Genomic DNA, 17,637 nt, shown 5'->3' with positions numbered 1-17,637 from the left:
ATATATACCAATTGCCAAATGTGTTCCAAACCCTCTGTTGCTGGTTTAGCAGTTATGTGGCCCCTGTTTCCCCTTTTATGATATAGTTCTCTAACCTCTTCACAACACATGACGTACTGGGTACGTCATAACTCGAGTCAGGTTAATCCCTGCTTGCTGCACATGTCAGCTGATTTGAACAGCTGACATGTGCGGCTATCTAGCACGAGTGGATTTGCTACCCACTCGTGCCTGTTAACCCCTTACAGTCTGCTGTGAAAATGTCACAGCGCGATGTAACAGCGAGCCTCGGTAAGCACTCACCCGGCTCCATCGGAAGTCGTGATATGATCATGTGGATCTGATGGTTGCCATGGTAGCACAGGGTCATGTGATGACTCCTGTAGCTATCATGAATCAGTTTCTCTTACAGCCAGCAGAGGGCCGTGTGTGAGAGGAGAGCTGCTTTTGTGCAGAAGAATGAGCGATCAAACTGCTGATTGTTATAGTCCCCTAGGGACACTAGTAAAATAAAAAAAAAAAGTTAGTTTTAAAAAATAAACCTAAAAGTTCAAATCACCCCCAATTCACCCAAATGAAAATTATAGGGTTAAAAAAAAAAAAATCACATATTTGGTATCGCCGCGTTCAGAAATGCCCGATCTATCAAAATATAAAATCAATTAATCTGATCGGTAAACGGTGAAGTGGCAAAATTCCAAACACCAAAATTATGTTTTTTTAGTCGCTGTGAATTTTGCGCAAAATGCGATAACAGGTGATCAAATGGTGCTTTTGCGCAAAAATGGTACCGTTAAAAATGTTCAAGACGCAAAAAATAAGCAGTCACTGAGCCCCATATCTAGAAAAATGAGAATGCTACGGATCACGGAAAATGGCGCAAAAAGTGTGTCTATTTTTGGGACAAACTTCAGATTTTTTTTTAACCCCTTAGATAAAAGTAAACCTATACATGTTTGGTGTCTATGAACTTGTACTGACCTGAGGCATCACACCCATACATCAGTTTTACTTATAAAGAATACTGTGAATAACAAATCCCAAAAACAATCATGCAATCGCACTTTTTTTGCAAATTTTTTTATACTTGGAATTTTTTTGCTATTTTCCAGTACATTATATGGTAAAACTTATGGTTTCATTTAGAAGAACTACTCGTCCCGCAAAAAAACCCTTATATGGGAAGATTGACGGAAAAATAAAAATGCTATGTCTCTCGAAAGGAGTGAAAAATGGAAAATCGCTTGGAGGTGTTAGATGTGACAATTCTGAATGTAATAGCTCATCTCATGTATTTTGCTCTGTTTCTATAATATGTATACCGAAAGCTAAAATTTCAGTGGCTACTTTTGAGCTTTTTATTTGTGATCAGTGAGGAAAGATAACCTAGTGTGATAGACTAAAACCATGAACAGTCCATTTGTAGACAACCTTTCTCATTTCTTTACAGACCCATTCTTCCCCCTCACGTTCCTGGTGAATAGCTGGTTCCCTGGCATGCTGGATGACCTCTTTCAGTCACTATTTCTTTGTGCTCTCCTGCTCTTTTGGCTTTGTGTCTACCATGGGATTCGGGTGCAGGTAGGTTGTTTGAATTATTTATCTGTTTTTCCTTTTTTTTTTTTTTTCTCTATATACAAAAATTGCTTTAACAAAAATCTAAACTTATAGATGTAAGAATTGTCTTATTTGATCGCAATATGTAAATCCTAGGAGCGACGATGAACGAGCGCAAAACAGTCAAAAATCGCTGATCTGTGTCACGTCGTTCATTTTCATAATGTCGCTGTGAAGCCGCAGGAACGACATACATCTCCTTACCTGCGTCCACCGTCAATGCGGAAGGGAGAAGGTGGGCGGGATGTTATTTCCCGCTCATCTCCGCCCCTCCTCTGCTATTGGCCGGCCGCTTAGTGACGTCGCGGTGACGCCGAACGCACCTCCCCCTTGAAGGGGGGATTGTTCGCCGGTCACCGCGACATCGCCGACAAGGTATGTGCGTGTGAAGCTGCCGTAGCGATAATGTTCGCTTCGGCAGCGATCACCAGATATCGCGTGTGCGACGGGGGCAGGTACTATCGCGCTCGACATCGTTAGCCGATGTGTAAAGTACCCCTTACTCAACTTAAAACATTTATATATGCTTTCGTGAATAAATAGAGAACACCCCAATACTAGTCTTGGGAAGTTTATAGCTTAATAGTAATATTTTAAATACTTTTTTAAATAAAATTAGTCATATTAAAATATTTAATTTCATTTTTATGAGACCATTTGTGTGTGTGTGTGTGACTATATATATATATATATATATATATATATATATATATATATATATATATATATATATATATATATATATATATATATATATATATATATATATGTATGTATGTATATGTAGCTCTGACAAAAATGAAGAGGCATAGTTGTATAAAAATCTGATTCTCTACAGTCTGAGCCATTCCATTCCAGTCAGTTGAATTCTAACCAGAGTACACCTCATTCCACTTAATGTGCTTCTGATTAGGTGATCACCTGAACCAAATCTTATTTAACGAGGGAAAGTATATATAAAAAAAAAAACACTGCTGTGGGCTTCACAATCCTCCTGCAATAGAACAAGTTGGATGGCAAAACAAGTGCTAGTAATATCCCAAACCTAATAGGAATGAAAAAATAACTTTTAACCATGCCAAAGTAGTTGAAAACAAAAGTCTTGAGTGAGGAAAAGAAGGGCTCTATTCTGGCTTTACTAGCAGAGGAATACAGTGAGCGTCATGTTGCCTCAATCCTTAAAATTTCTAAGACGGCAGTCCATTACAACAAGGTCAAGCAGCAGACATTGGGGACAACAAAGCTACAGACCGGCAGAGGGCGAAAGCGACTCTCCACTGACCAGGATGACCGTCATCTTATTCGAATGTTACACAGCAACCGCAGGATGACATCAAGTGACCTACAAAAGGAATGGCAAATGGCGGCTGGGGTGAAGTGCACGGCAAGAACAGTTCGTAACAGGCTCCTAGAGGCAGGGCTCAAGTCATGTAAAGCTAGAAAAAAGCCTTTCATCAATGAGAATTAAAGGAGAACCAGGCTAAAGTTTGCCGAAGACCATAAGGATTGGACCATAGAGGACTGGAGTAAAGGTAATCTTCTCTGAGGAGTCTAATTTTCAGTTTTGCCCAACACCTGGTCATCTAATGGTTAGACGGAGACCTGGAGAGGCGTACAAGCCACAGTGTCTTGCATCCACTGTGAAATTTGGTGGAGGATTGGTGATGATCTAGGGATACTTCAGGAAGGCTGGAATTGGGCAGATAAAACTTTTCAAAGGATGTATGAATCAAGCTGCATACAAGGTTATCCTGGAAAAACAGTTGCTTCCTTCTGCTCAGGCAATGTTTCCCAACTCTGAGGACTTGTTATTCCAGCAGGACAATGTGCCATGCCACACAGCTAGGTCAATCAATGTGTGGGTGAAGAACCGCCACATCAAAACCCTGTCATGACCAGCCCAATCTCCAGACCTGAACCCCATTGAAAACCTCTGAAATGTAATCAAGAGGAAGATGCATAGTCACAAGCCATCAAACAAAGAACTGCTTAAATTTTGCACCAGAAGTGGCATAAGGTCACCCAAAAGCAGTGTGAAAGACTGGGGGAAAGCATGCCAAGACACATGAAAGTTGTGACTAAAAATCATGATTATTCCACAAAATATTGATTTCTTATCTCTTCCTGAGATAAAACATTATTGGTATTGTTGTCTAAATCATTATGAACTTGTATTTTTTGCATAATTTGAGGTGTCTGAAAGCAATGCATTTTTTTGTTATTTTGACCATTTCTCATTTTCACAAAATTAAATACAAAATTTATTTCTTGGTAATTCGGAGACGTTGTCAGAAGTTTATAGAATAAAAGAACAATTGACATTTCACTCAAATATATACCTATAAAGAGAAAAATCAGAAAAGAATGACAATTTTGCAGTGGTCTCTTAATGTTTGCCAGAGCCGTGTGTGTCTGTGTGTGTGTAATATAATAGGAAAGACAATTTGTGTACATATAATTAGTGTGTCTGTATATAGGTGTATGTACGTGTGTGTGTGTATGTATGTGCACTGTGTGTGTGTGTGTGTGTGTGTGTGTGTGTGTGTATATGTGTGTGTGTATATATATATATATATATATATATATATATATATATATGTATGTGTATGTATATATATATATATATATATATATATATATATATATACATATTGAGGTCTATGAGGAAGATAGCACTATGAACCTGATCCCAGCTTGTACACCGGTATTCTGGTTAAAAAGCTTTGAAAAGTTGCATAATTTTTGTACAACTCAAAGCAGCGCTAAAATTTTGCTACTTTTGGCGTTCTCTCTCCGTTTTTGCCCAGCTCTGACAGTCAGTGGACCTGGGGCAATACAGGGGCGTGTGACTGCTCCTCATACAGTTCATGATCAGCAGCAGCATGAGCCCCCAATCTTCCTCCAGCAGGGATTGGGTTAGGGTATGTGGGGACATTCACATGGAGCTGTACGCCACATGTCGCAGACATTACAGCACGGGATCGCAGCTGATTATTTTTATAAGTTAAAACATCTCCCTAATTTGCGATCCTGTGCTGTAATATCTGTATACTCTATTTTCCATCTCTGAGAAAGGCGGTCCTACAAAGTACTGACTCGGGGGCTGAACAGAAATGCAGGTCTCGGTTTTCAGATTTGTGTTTTTAAAATATTTTGAAAACCCATGTTTCCTTTCCTTTACACTTCACAAATACTTGCTAGTTAGTGTTGGTATATTACATAAAATATGAATAAAATACATTTAAGTTTGCAAGTGTAATGTGAAAAAAATGTTCATGGAGTCTGAATATGTATAGGCTCTCTATATGTATATAGTGACTTTATCATATATCATATAATATATACACAGTTGCCATCAAAATTATTTAACCCCAATTACAAATTAAGTTTGTTAGTAAAATGTACAAACTTTTTGCTGTTTGCAACAGGTATAATATATCTTTGTACCATGTTATCCAGTAGAGATAAAAAAAAATGTTTAAAAGAACTGAGTCTTCAGAGGTTGATACCTTTTAATGGCTAACTGAAAAGAAGGTAATAATAATAAGAAGCTTTCAAGACTACTCAGGTCTCCTCATCAGCCTCCGTATAACACAAAATCTGAAGAGTCACATACTATATTTTTCAGACTATTAGACGCACCAGACCATAAGACGCACCCTGGTTTTAGAGCAGGAAAATAAAATTTTAAGCACAAAATGTGGTCATGACAGTTAAGGGGCGAGGATCTGCTGCTGACACTGTTATGGGGGAAATGTCCCCAAATTCTCTACTAAGGTACCCCATCCTGGTAATATATGTCCCTCATCCTGCTAAATACCCCCCATCCTGATAAATACCCCTATTCTGCTCTATACCCCCATCCTGATATGTGCCCCAATGCTGCTAAATACCCCCATCCTGCTATATACCCCCATCCTGCTACAGTGCTGGCCAAAAGTATTGGCACCCCTGCAATTCTGTCAGATAATACTCAGTTTCTTCTTGAAAATGATTGCAATCACAAATTCTTTGTTATTATTATCTTCATTTATTTTGCTTGCAATGAAAAAACACAAAAGAGAATGAAACAAAAATCAAATCATTGATCATTTCACACAAAACTCCAAAAATGGGCCAGACAGAAGTATTGGCACCCTTAGCCTAATATTTGGTTGCACAACCTTTAGCCAAAATAACTGCGAACAACCGCTTCCGGTAACCATCAATGAGTTTCTTACAATGCTCTACTGGAATTTTAGACCATTCTTCTTTGGCAAACTGCTCCAGGTCCCTGAGATTTGAAGGGTGCCTTCTCCAAACTGCCATTTTGAGATCTCTCCTCAGGTGTTCTATGGAATTCAGGTCTGGACTCATTGCTAGCCACTTTAGTAGTCTCCAGTGCTTTCTATCAAACCATTTTCTAGTGCATTTTGAAGTGTGTTTTGGGTCATTGTTCTGCTGGAAGACCCATGACCTCTGAGGAAGACCGAGCTTTCTCACACTGGGCCCTACATTATGCTGCAAAAGACTTCATAAAGCCATGCACACGGTCAAGCAGTCCAGTGCCAGAGGCAGCAAAGCAACCCCAAAACATCAGGGAACTTCCGCCATGTTTGGCTGTCGGGACAGTGTTCTTTTCTTTGAATGCCTCTTTTTTTTCCTGTAAACTCTATGTTGATGGCTTTTCCCAAAAAGCTCTACTTTTGTCTCATCTGACCAGAGAACATTCTTGCAAAACATTTTAGGCTTTCTCAGGTAAGTTTTGGCAAACTCCAGCCTGGCTTTTTTATGTCTCGAGGTAAGAAGTAGGGTCTTCCTGGGTATCCTACCATACAGTCCCTTTTCATTCAGACGCCGACGGTTAGTACGGGTTGACACTGTTGTACCCTTGGACTGCAGGGCAGCTTGAACTTGTTTGGATGTTAGTCGAGGTTCTTTGTCCACCATCCGCACAATCTTGCGTTGAAATCTCTCGTCAATTTTTCTTTTCCTTCCTCATCTAGGGAGGTTAGCCACAGTACCATGGGCTTTAAACTTCTTGATGACACTGCGCACCGTAGACACAAGAACTTGCAGGTCTTTGGAGATGGACTTGTAGCCTTGAGATTGCTCATGCTTCCTCACAATTTGGGTTCTCAAGTCCTCAGACAGTTCTTTGGTCTTCTTTCTTTTCTCCATGCTCAATGTGGTACACACAAGGACACAGGACAGAGGTTGAGTCAACTTTAATCCATGTCAACTGGCTGCAAGTGTGATTTAGTTATTGTCAATACCTGTTAGGTGCCACAGGTAAGTTACAGGGGCTGTTAAATTACACAAATTAGAGAAGCATCACATGATTTTTCAAACAGTGCCAATACTTTTGTCCACCCCCTTTTTTATGTTTGGTGTGGAATTATATCCAATTTGGCTTAATGACAATTTTTATTTTTTTTTCCATTGAAGACAAATTAAATGAAGATGCTAATACCAAAGAATTTGTGATTGCAGTCATTTTCAAGAAGAAACTGAGTACTATCTGGCAGAATTACAGGAGTGCCAATACTTTTGGCCAGCACTGTATATATCCCCATCCTGCTATATACCGCCATCCTGATATATGGCCTGCATCCTGTGGCACAGAAAAAAATAAAAGTTTATACTCTCCTCACTCCAGCAGCATCGCTCATTTTCCTGTCAGTGCCAGCAGCAGCGCCGCTGACCTGTGTGGAGCTGGTCGCCGTTCCCTGCAGCATCACAATGTCCTCCTGTCTGTTGATGTGTGTGGAGCCGTGCGCACAGTGATGACGTCATCGCTGTGTGCACAGCTCCACACAGCTCAGCGGGCCGACAGACTGGAGGACATCACGATGCTTCAGGGAACAGTGACCGGTGAGTATACCGTACTTATTCACTGCCCCCCTCGCTGATGATGATGCGTGGGGGGCAGTGAATATAGCCACACATGATCACTCCAGGCTGTAGTTGCCAGGGGTGATCACGCGGGCTGACTGTTAATTTTGCACACATCCCCCACCCATTATTCTGCCCACCTGTCAGCCCCGGCTTCAGCTCTGAGAGATGATGGGCGGGCGGATGCATGCATATGAAATGAGCAGGCCCACGTGGTCACGGCAGGCGCTGCTACAGCTTTCTCACACCGCCGATGACCCGCTCCACCGCAGCACCCTCATTCCCCGCAGCCATGCTCTACATTCAGACTATAAGACGCACCCCCCACTTTTCTTGGGGGGGAAATGCGTCTTATAGTCCGAAAAATACGGTATTTATACACAACAGGACATAGAATGGAGCAGTAAATAAGACAAGTTATGTGAAGCAGAATGATCAGTATGGCAAGGGAACAAACTGTTGTGGCCATAAATATTGCAGCAGTTCATAGATAAGCAGTGTGAAAGTTTTATTGTCCTCTGATTGGGGTCTGGTCCGAGCTGTGATGCCCCCAGATGCTCTGAGGAGCACATTTCTTGATTGATGTAAAAAGACATAAATCAATGTGACGCATTCATTCCTGCTCTGCATGTGTCAAAGGTCATCATAAGTTTGTACTCCCAGACTCTCCTGTCTCTTTGGGACTTGAAGTTTCCTTTAAGTGCCAGCAATTTCATGTCCATGATGCTGTCGTCTGGGTTACAGAAATGTTTGGCCACAGGTAGATCCATCCTTTTTTCTCTAATTGTGTGGCGATGAGAATTCATCCTTGTCCTGAGCTGTTGTCCGGTCTCCCCTACATACAGACCCCCAGTTGGACATTTGGTACATATAATTAAGTACACCACATTGGTTGTGGTGCAGCTGAAGGTACCTGGGATCTTGTAGTCCTGATGTGATCTGTGAATCTTTCTTGTCCGTTGTCAGTATAAATGTACAAGGCTTACATTTTTTCTGATTGCAGGGAAATATTCCTGTTGTTGTTGGCGAGGAAGGGAGCTTCTGACAATTATGCTCCTTCGATTCGGGGGCTGCCTAAAACACAGAAGTGGGGGGGTCTGAAAAAATAGATTTTAACCGGGCATCTTTTTGCAGTAATGGTTGTAGTTTCCGTGCAGCTCCCCTCAACACCTCCAGATGTGTATTGTAGGTGATTACAAGAGGTACCCGGTTGTTTTCTTCTTTAGTTTTATAATGTAGGAGATGGTTTCTTGATATTCTGGTGGCTCTTGTATTCTGGTTTTCAATTGTTTTTGGGTGGTAGCCTTTATTCAGAAAGGTCTTTCTGAGGCCCTCAAGGTGATTGTCTCTATCTGTACTGTTGGAACATATCCAATTGTACCTGATGGCCTGACTGTATACAATAGAGTTTTTTTATGTGTTTTGGATGAAAACTGTCCCATTTCAGGTATGTTGGACGGTCAATTGGCTTCTTGTACAGGGATGTCTCTATTTCATTGTTCCGTAGTTTAATGATGGCGTCCAAAAAGTTGATTTCAGTGCAGGAGTAGTTGAGTGTTAGGTTGATGGTGGGATGAAACTGAATAAAGTGTTCATGGAAGGTCTTCAGGTGCTGCTCAGACTATCCAGATGATTAAATATCGTCGATGTGTCGGTAGTAGGCCAGAGGCCTGATGGGACAAGAGGATAAAAAGTCACTCAAGCGTGGCCATGAAAAGATTTGCATATTGTGGTGCCATTTTGCTTCCCATTGCAGTCCCAGTCTCCTGTAGATATGTTATCAAATGCAAAGTAATTATAGGTGAGGATGAAGCTTCACCACATAATCGGCTATTTGCAATAAATTAATCAAACAATTTAAATATCTCAGCACAGCTAAACTGGTTTCTCCAAATTCAACACAAAGTGACACATTGTGATTTTTCTACCTCTTCATGACAAGTGTTAGCTGTACTTAGTAGAGCTTGGTTTGGCTTTTATGATCATGCTGCAAATGTGATTTATAGCTAGAAACCAGCTTTTGGTATTGTTCCTGAGATATCTTAGTCCATTCCTCATGACAGTGGTCTCCCAATCACTAAATATACTTAGGTAATATGCTGCATCCGCTTTCTCCAAGTCCCTGTAAAGAATTTATATTATTCAAGTCTGGCACCTGTGATGGCCATTCCAAAATCTTCTAGGACATGTTTTCTAACCAAGTCTTGGTGAACTATGATTTATGCTTGGGATCCTTGTCCAGTTGGAAGGTTTTATGTTGCCCAAGCTCCAGCTTCCTCATAGAATTCGTGATGTTTTCTCTCAATATTTCCTGATATGTAATTGAAACCACTTTGATTTCCACATGATGCAGGTTTACTGTACTAGAGAAGGTCACAAAGCCACCACCATACTTTACTGTAGGCAGGTTGCAATTTTCAGCATATGCTTCATTTTTCTTCTTCCAAGCATTCTGTTAATCCATAGGCCTGAAAAGTCTCAGTTTTATTTCATCAATCTACAGAGCAGAATTCTACAACTTTTGTGGCTTACTTATATGGTTTTGTGCGTATTGGAGTAGCATTTTCCTGTGTTTTTGGGTCAGCAGTGGTGTACACCTTGAAATTTTGGCATAAAGACATCCATCGATTAGTATTACACTTATTGTGTAAACTGAAACCTCAGTGCCTGCTGCCACCATATTTTGCTTCAGATCTTTTGCAGTAACTTTAGTGTTTTTAGTCACCTGCCTCCTCAGGAATCAAAGTTAAACATGTTAACTATGCTTCCAACTGGCTCTCTAGGAACCTTCAGTATCTTGGCTATCATTGTATATTCTTGTATCCTTTTCCTTGTTTTTAGAATGCAGTGATCTTTTAACGTAAAATTTTGGCTCACACTCTTTAACAATCCAAGGGTATTAGTTAACTGGAGAACAGAAAAAGATTGGGTCAAGATTCCTAAGGAACGCTGCCAGAATCTGGTGTTTGGTTGTGTATCATAATAATGCATCATGTTTGTAGCAGGTCATAACAGCCAATGGGGCTTTACTAAGAACTAACACCACTTGTCATGAAGGGGTTGAATAATTTTGTGACTGCTGTATTCGTGTTAAAAAAAAAAAAATACAGTCTTGAATCCGTAGAAACAACTTGTTCTATTAGTTATTTTCAGGTACTGTGGAACCTTGGTTAACGAGAACAATCCGTTCTGGGATTGTGCTTGTAAACCAAGTTACTCGTTCAGCAAAGCAAGATTTCCCATAGGAAATCATTGCAATGCAGACAATTCGTTCCACAACTTGTTAAATGTCCCATCCTGGTCTCCTGTTGTGCCATTCCACACACGTGCAAACACACACGCACGCACGCACGCACACACATATTATGCTCATCTTACCTTCCGTTCCATCGCCGGCCTCATGGATCTTGCAGTTCGCCGGTACAGGATGTGTATCGGGTAACCATCGCGACGAAGGAGGAACTTTTTGGCTTTAGATTTGATATTCTCCCGCAGCCTGTGTCACTCATATATCCACTGCGTCAGACCTATCTTGTCTTTTTCCTCTTTCTCTGGGTTTTTAAGGGATTTAGTGAATAAGTCTGATCTAGTTTTGGTATTTTAACACTTAGAAACCTATTACGTAGGTAGTAAATCAATATAGAACCAGAATGCTACCTCAATTTAAATTTTATAAAACCAGTATTTATTGAAATTCATTAAAATTCAAAAATTCCACCTGTGACAACATATAGCACCCAAAAAACATAATCCCAGGACCATGGGACAGCTCCAAAATATCCGCCCAAAGGAACAAAACAATTATTCCATAATAAATCTCAGTAATAATCCTGCCAAGGTATAAGATCTAAATGACCCTCACTCTCTCTTTCCTCTACCTGCCAATGGAGATGCAACATAGTCACAATACACCCTAAAGGTGATGAGGTGCCCCCATTCCTCGGCGGCTTTCCCTTCTAGGATATCCCTAGTCTCCCTCGTGTTTAAATAAAGTCTAGAGGTTATGGCCTCAATAGTCAGGAAAGATAGGAAAAATAGACTTATCTGAGAGATACTTGAGTCAAAAATAGTCCCTCAGCAGTCCTTTTTTCATAGTGTAGAGGCGTCCGGGCTTTCCATGGTCCTCACCCCAATAACATAGATTCACACAGTCTCAACGCGTTTCTCCCCATACAATTGGTTAGGGTTCATCAGGAGACAATGAAACTCATTCAGCAGCACACACCTCTCCATGTGGATATATGTAATGGACCATTACATATATCCACATGGAGAGGTGTGTGCTGCTGAATGAGTAGCCCCCTTAACAGCTATTAGGCGATTGGGCCAGTTACTTTTCATTGTCTCCTGATGAACCCTAACCAATTGTATGGGGAGAAACGCGTTGAGACTGTGTGAATCTATGTTATTGGGTTGAGGACCATGGAAAGCCCGGACGCCTCTACACTATGAAAAAAGGACTGCTGAGGGACTATTTTTGACTCAAGTATCTCTCAGATAAGTCTATTTTTCCTATCTTTCCTGACTATTGAGGCCATAACCTCTAGACTTTATTTAAACACGAGGGAGACTAGGGATATCCTAGAAGGGAAAGCCGCCGAGGAATGGGGGCACCTCATCACCTTTAGGGTGTATTGTGACTTTATGTTGCATCTCCATTGGCAGGTAGAGGAAAGAGAGAGTGAGGGTCATTTAGATCTTATACCTTGGCAGGATTATTACTGAGATTTATTATGGAATAATTGTTTTGTTCCTTTGGGCGGATATTTTGGAGCTGTCCCATGGTCCTGGGATTATGTTTTTTGGGTGCTATATGTTGTCACAGGTGGAATTTTTGAATTTTAATTAATTTCAATAAATACTGGTTTTATAAAATTTAAATTGAGGTAGCATTCTGGTTCTATCTAGTTTTGGTATCACAGAGTTCGGCACGTTTTCCATTTGTTGATGTAGTCATACTTATTGATGCTTTTTAGACTTAAAGAGAACAGCCAGCACGATTTTGCAAGTTAAAGGATAGGCATACATATTGAATCCATACCTTTGGTGAAAAATAGTCAATGTTATAACAATGCAGTGCCACTGATATGAAGGATGTAATGTGGGTCATAACTGGTTTTATCTCTTCCATTTAGGGTGAGAGGAAGTGCATGACGTTTTATCTTCCCAAGTTTCTCATAGTCGGACTGCTTTGGCTTGCTTCTGTGACGCTAGGAATATGGCAGACGTAAGTATTGGCATGGCTGTGGGTAAGGTTTTATCGAACACTGTTTTGCACTTTATGTAGGAATTGACTTAAAGATTAATTAAAGTATTGTACGTTGCATCTTACAGATTTCTTATTTCAGGCTTTAGAATTTTCACATAACTACTTTGTGTTTGCTTCTTTTGTACAGTGTTAACGAGTTGCATGATCCAACTTACCAATACAGAGTAGATACTGGCAATTTCCAGGTGAGTTGACTGCATTATGGGGAATAGGGAAAATGACTTATTGGTGGTATTTTACATGTATTTTTCATTTTTTTTATTAAAAAAAACAGAAATCTGACCTTTAAGCCCCATACTAGGCTGACATTAATATTAACACATAGTTCTGTCAAGATCTGTTTCCAGTTATCTCATTTATCATCGCAGGCAGGGCTACAATGACAGATAACACACATATATATGTAGAAACCAAATTATCCCCCATTGTCATTGTGTTGGTCACAGCTGGCGTCCTCCCTCTCCCTGTACAATGATCTCTGTACACATCACATTCTTTAAAATATCTCCCAAAAAAGTCCATGAACCTTTCCAGTCTTTTGCTTGGCTATGATTCCTGTGAAGGTATATTTCTAAATTCTGTTCACAGCAGCTCAGGTAGAATGGCGGCTGCTGGGTTATCCTGCCTTTTCCGCTCTGATTTTCCCAGTGATGTTACAGAATAGATCAGAGCAGGCTCTCGGGTACCACACAAGGGCGTTAGACATCCTCTTGCCTTGCTCATGATCGGTGTTATCATTTTCAGATATCAATTTTGTCTTTCATGTACTAGACACATAAGGCAAAAAAGACCACAGTGCTACTCTTTCCATGACTCCCATAGAAATATATAGGAGTTACAGAAATGACATACACCAGTGAGGTAGAATATGCACCTAACTTCTATGGGAAGTATGGATACGGCACAGCGCTTGGAAGTTTCCAGGACCTCACCTCCTGTGGTCGGCATATGGCTGCTGTAATTCTCATCTCACCTGTGTACTGAGATGGAAATATCCATTTAAGAGGAAGAAAAGACGAGAGCCTGTGAATGGCCCAGAGCTGTCCACACCAGAATGGCACTATTTTTAGAAAAAAACAGGTTTTTCATAAATCTTCTAGTACCTCAGAGCTGTGGAGTCGGAGCTCATTTTGGTGGAGTCGGTATAAAATGCACCGACTCCTAAAATATATAATAAATTGGGGACAGTAGTGCAATGCAGAATGTGCTGAATATTTTACTAAATAACATTTAGTATATTGCTTATATTTAAGTGAAAAATGTATTCTAGTACAATGTGAACATTAGACATTTAATTATTTTTATGATACAATAATCAAGATATTTAGATAGAACATAAAATATATTTATTGGAATACAACTTTAGAACACAAAAAACTAATAAATTGTAAAATGTAATATATATATATATATATATATATATATATATATATATATATATATATATATATATACCGTATTTTTCGGACCGTAAGACGCACTTTTTTCCCCCCAAATGTTGGGGGAAAGTGGGGGGTGCGTCTTATGGTCTGACTATAAGGTTGCGGGTGCGGGGAATGAGGGTGCCGCGGTGGGGCGGGTCATCGGCGGCACCAGCAGGCTGTAGCAGCCTGCAGCAGCCTGCCGTGACCACGTGGGCCCGCTCATTACATATGCACGCCCATCATCTCTCAGCGAAACCGGCGCTGACAGGTGGGCGGGGTGATGGGCGGGAAGGGGGGGTGTGCATAATTAGCAGCCGGCCGTGATCACCCCTGGCAACTACAGCCTGGAGTGATCATGTGCGGCTGTATTCACTGCCCCCCGTGCATCATTATCAGCGCGGGGTGCAGTGAATCAGTGTACTCACCCGTCACCGTGTGTGGAGCCGCCCCCTGCAGCATCGCGTCTTCCTGTCTGTGCCGGCGGTCAGCTGATCTGGACACTAGCGGCGCGCACCGCGATAACGTCATCGCTGTGCGCGCCGCTAGTATCCACCAGAATCGATCAGCTTACCGCCGGCACAGACCGGAAGACGCGATGCTGCAGACAACGGTGACGGCTCCACACAGCGGCGCTGCAGCTGAGACAGAGATCGGTGCTTCAGGGAGTGAGGAAGGGTAAGTATAAACGTTTATTTTTTTTTTTCCTGTGCCACAGGATACACGCCATTTACCAGGATGGGGGTATTTCATGAGCAGGATGGATGGGGGCATATCATGAGCAGGATGGATGGGGGTATTTCATGAGCAGGATGGATGGGGGCATTTCATGAGCAGGATGGATGGGGGCATTTCATGAGCAGGATGGATGGGGGCATATCATGAGCAGGATGGATGGGGGCATATCATGAGCAGGATGGATGGGGGCATATCATGAGCAGGATGGATGGGGGCATTTCATGAGCAGGATGGATGGGGGCATTTCATGAGCAGGATGGATGGGGGCATTTCATGAGCAGGATGGATGGGGGCATTTCATGAGCAGGATGGATGGGGGCATTTCATGAGCAGGATGGATGGGGGCATATCATGAGCAGGATGGATGGTGGCATATCATGAGCAGGATGGATGGGGGTATATCATGAGCAGAATGGATGGAAGGTATATTATTAGCAGGATGGATGGGGGGTATATTATTAGCAGGATGGGGGGGTATATGAGCAGGATCATATACAAGGCAGGAGGATCCTTATCAGAATGGGGTACCTTAGTAGAGAATTTGGGGACATTACCCCCATAACAGTGTCAGCAGCAGATCCTCGCCCCATAACAGTGTGTCATGACCATATTTTTTGGTTAAAATTTTATTTTCCTATTTTCCTCCTCTAAAACCAGGGTGCGTCTTATGGTCAGGTGCGTCTTATAGTCCGAAAAATACGGTGTGTATATATATATATATATATATATATATATATATATATATATATATATATATATATATATATATATATATATATATATATATATATATATATATATATATATATATATATATCTCATATATATATATATATATATATATATATATATATATATATATCTCATATATATATATATATATATCTCATATATATATATATATATATCTCATATATATATATATATATATATATATATATATCTCATATATATATATATATATATATATATATATATCTCATATATATATATATATATATATATATATATATCTCATATATATATATATATCTCATATATATATATATATATATCTCATATATATATATATATATATCTCATATATATATATATATCTCATATATATATATATATATATCTCATATATATATATATATATCTCATATATATATATATATATCTCATATATATATATATATATCTCATATATATATATATATATCTCATATATATATATATATATCTCATATATATATATATATATATCTCATATATATATATATATATATATATATATATATATATATACACACACACACACACACACGATATATATGTAATCTACTGTATATTACATAGTGTATTACATATTTACAATTTATTACAGTTTGTGTTCTAAAGTTGTATTTCAGTAAATATATTTTATGTTCTTTCCAAATATCTTGATTATTGTATCATAAAAATTATTAAATGTCTGATGTTCACATACACATGTTCATGTATTACATTAAGTTTTTCACCTAACTATAAGCAATATATGTAAGAGTCGGAGTCCGAGTCGGTGCAAGAGAAATTGAGAAGTCGGGAGTCGAAGGTTTGGTTTACCGACTCCACAGCCCTGTAGTACCTACAGATTTTTTGTTTCCTAGTATGTGACAGGGCATGAATTTCAGATTGGTGAAGACCGGTCCTGAGACCACCACCTATTGCTCAGTGTCCTGCTCCTTCATGCGTGCACTAGGCTCATAAACTTTCTAAAGAGAACCTGTCTCCAGGTCTTCCCAATTGAAATGAAGACCTTTACCACCTCTATTACCATATTCTAGCAACCTGTATATAAGACCATAACCCACTCTGCATTTCCAAAACCGTAGCTTTTATATCCTTATATCCTTTACATCCTTATATCTCCTCATATAGCGCTGTCCAGTATAGGGGGCTTCATTAATCTCGCTCAGTGGTTTTTCCTTCCTGGCAGTCATGGTCCTCTTGGTCTGCTTCATGTGAATCTTGTGTCTGCGGAGGTGTCCTGCGCTCTCCCTAGTGAGAGCAGAGTTAAGTACTGTAGTGCGCATGCACTGGCTTTACTTCCGATCATTGGCCCCCTTTATTTGTCCTCTCCCTGTGCGTGAAGAATATAGTACACCTGCGCAGGAGCGAGATTAGAGCCACTGAGCAAGAACAACGTCCATTAGTGCGGGCCGTGCTGTATGAGGGGATTATAAGGTATTTTTTGTGATATGCAGAGGTGGTTAGGAGCTTATATACAGGTTGCTAGTGTACTGTAACAGAGGCATTAAAGTGGTGGATTTTGTTTATATTGGGATAACCCGGTCACAGGCACATTTTAGGCTAGTACACTGTGCTGTATGCTCCTACTTCTCCAACAGCACGAATAACAGGTCTTTACAGAACTCGGTGGAGGTCTCAGGACCAGGACCTCCACCGATCTGACACCAATTAGAAAACAAACTAGGAATTTCTCAAAGGAAGATTCTAATTTCCCAAAATATGATATTGGAAGCTAAATGTAATCCCTGTAGAAGGTGTGTGCTTATGTGTATAACATATATAATAATAATGCTACTTATTAATATGCCATTCATTTGTTGTACCAGGGCATGAAGATTTTCTTTCTGATAGTGGCTGCTTTGTACATCCTGTATCTCTTGTTTCTTGTTATACGGGCATGCTCTGAATTACGGAATATGCCATATGTTGGTGAGTAATAGAGGC

The 17,637-nt window shown here is 40.1% G+C and overlaps 1 protein-coding gene across 2 annotated transcripts in view; it reads left to right on the top strand.

Moving 5' to 3' along the window:
- Window positions 1–17,637, top strand: part of TMEM181 (transmembrane protein 181) — a 139,791-nt gene that overhangs the window by 113,261 nt on the left and 8,893 nt on the right. For both annotated transcript variants that reach the window (XM_075339644.1, XM_075339646.1), the window contains exons 9-12: window positions 1,451–1,581; window positions 12,627–12,718; window positions 12,888–12,945; window positions 17,520–17,622. In XM_075339644.1, coding sequence (XP_075195759.1) covers window positions 1,451–1,581; window positions 12,627–12,718; window positions 12,888–12,945; window positions 17,520–17,622 — 384 coding nt within the window. The remainder of the gene's footprint in view (window positions 1–1,450; window positions 1,582–12,626; window positions 12,719–12,887; window positions 12,946–17,519; window positions 17,623–17,637) is intronic.

This window comes from Anomaloglossus baeobatrachus, chromosome 3, assembly GCF_048569485.1.
Source record: "Anomaloglossus baeobatrachus isolate aAnoBae1 chromosome 3, aAnoBae1.hap1, whole genome shotgun sequence".
Classification (NCBI taxonomy): Eukaryota; Metazoa; Chordata; class Amphibia; order Anura; family Aromobatidae; genus Anomaloglossus; species Anomaloglossus baeobatrachus.
Note: the sequence above shows the minus strand (reverse complement) of the source record. Positions and strands in the feature narration are given on the sequence as shown.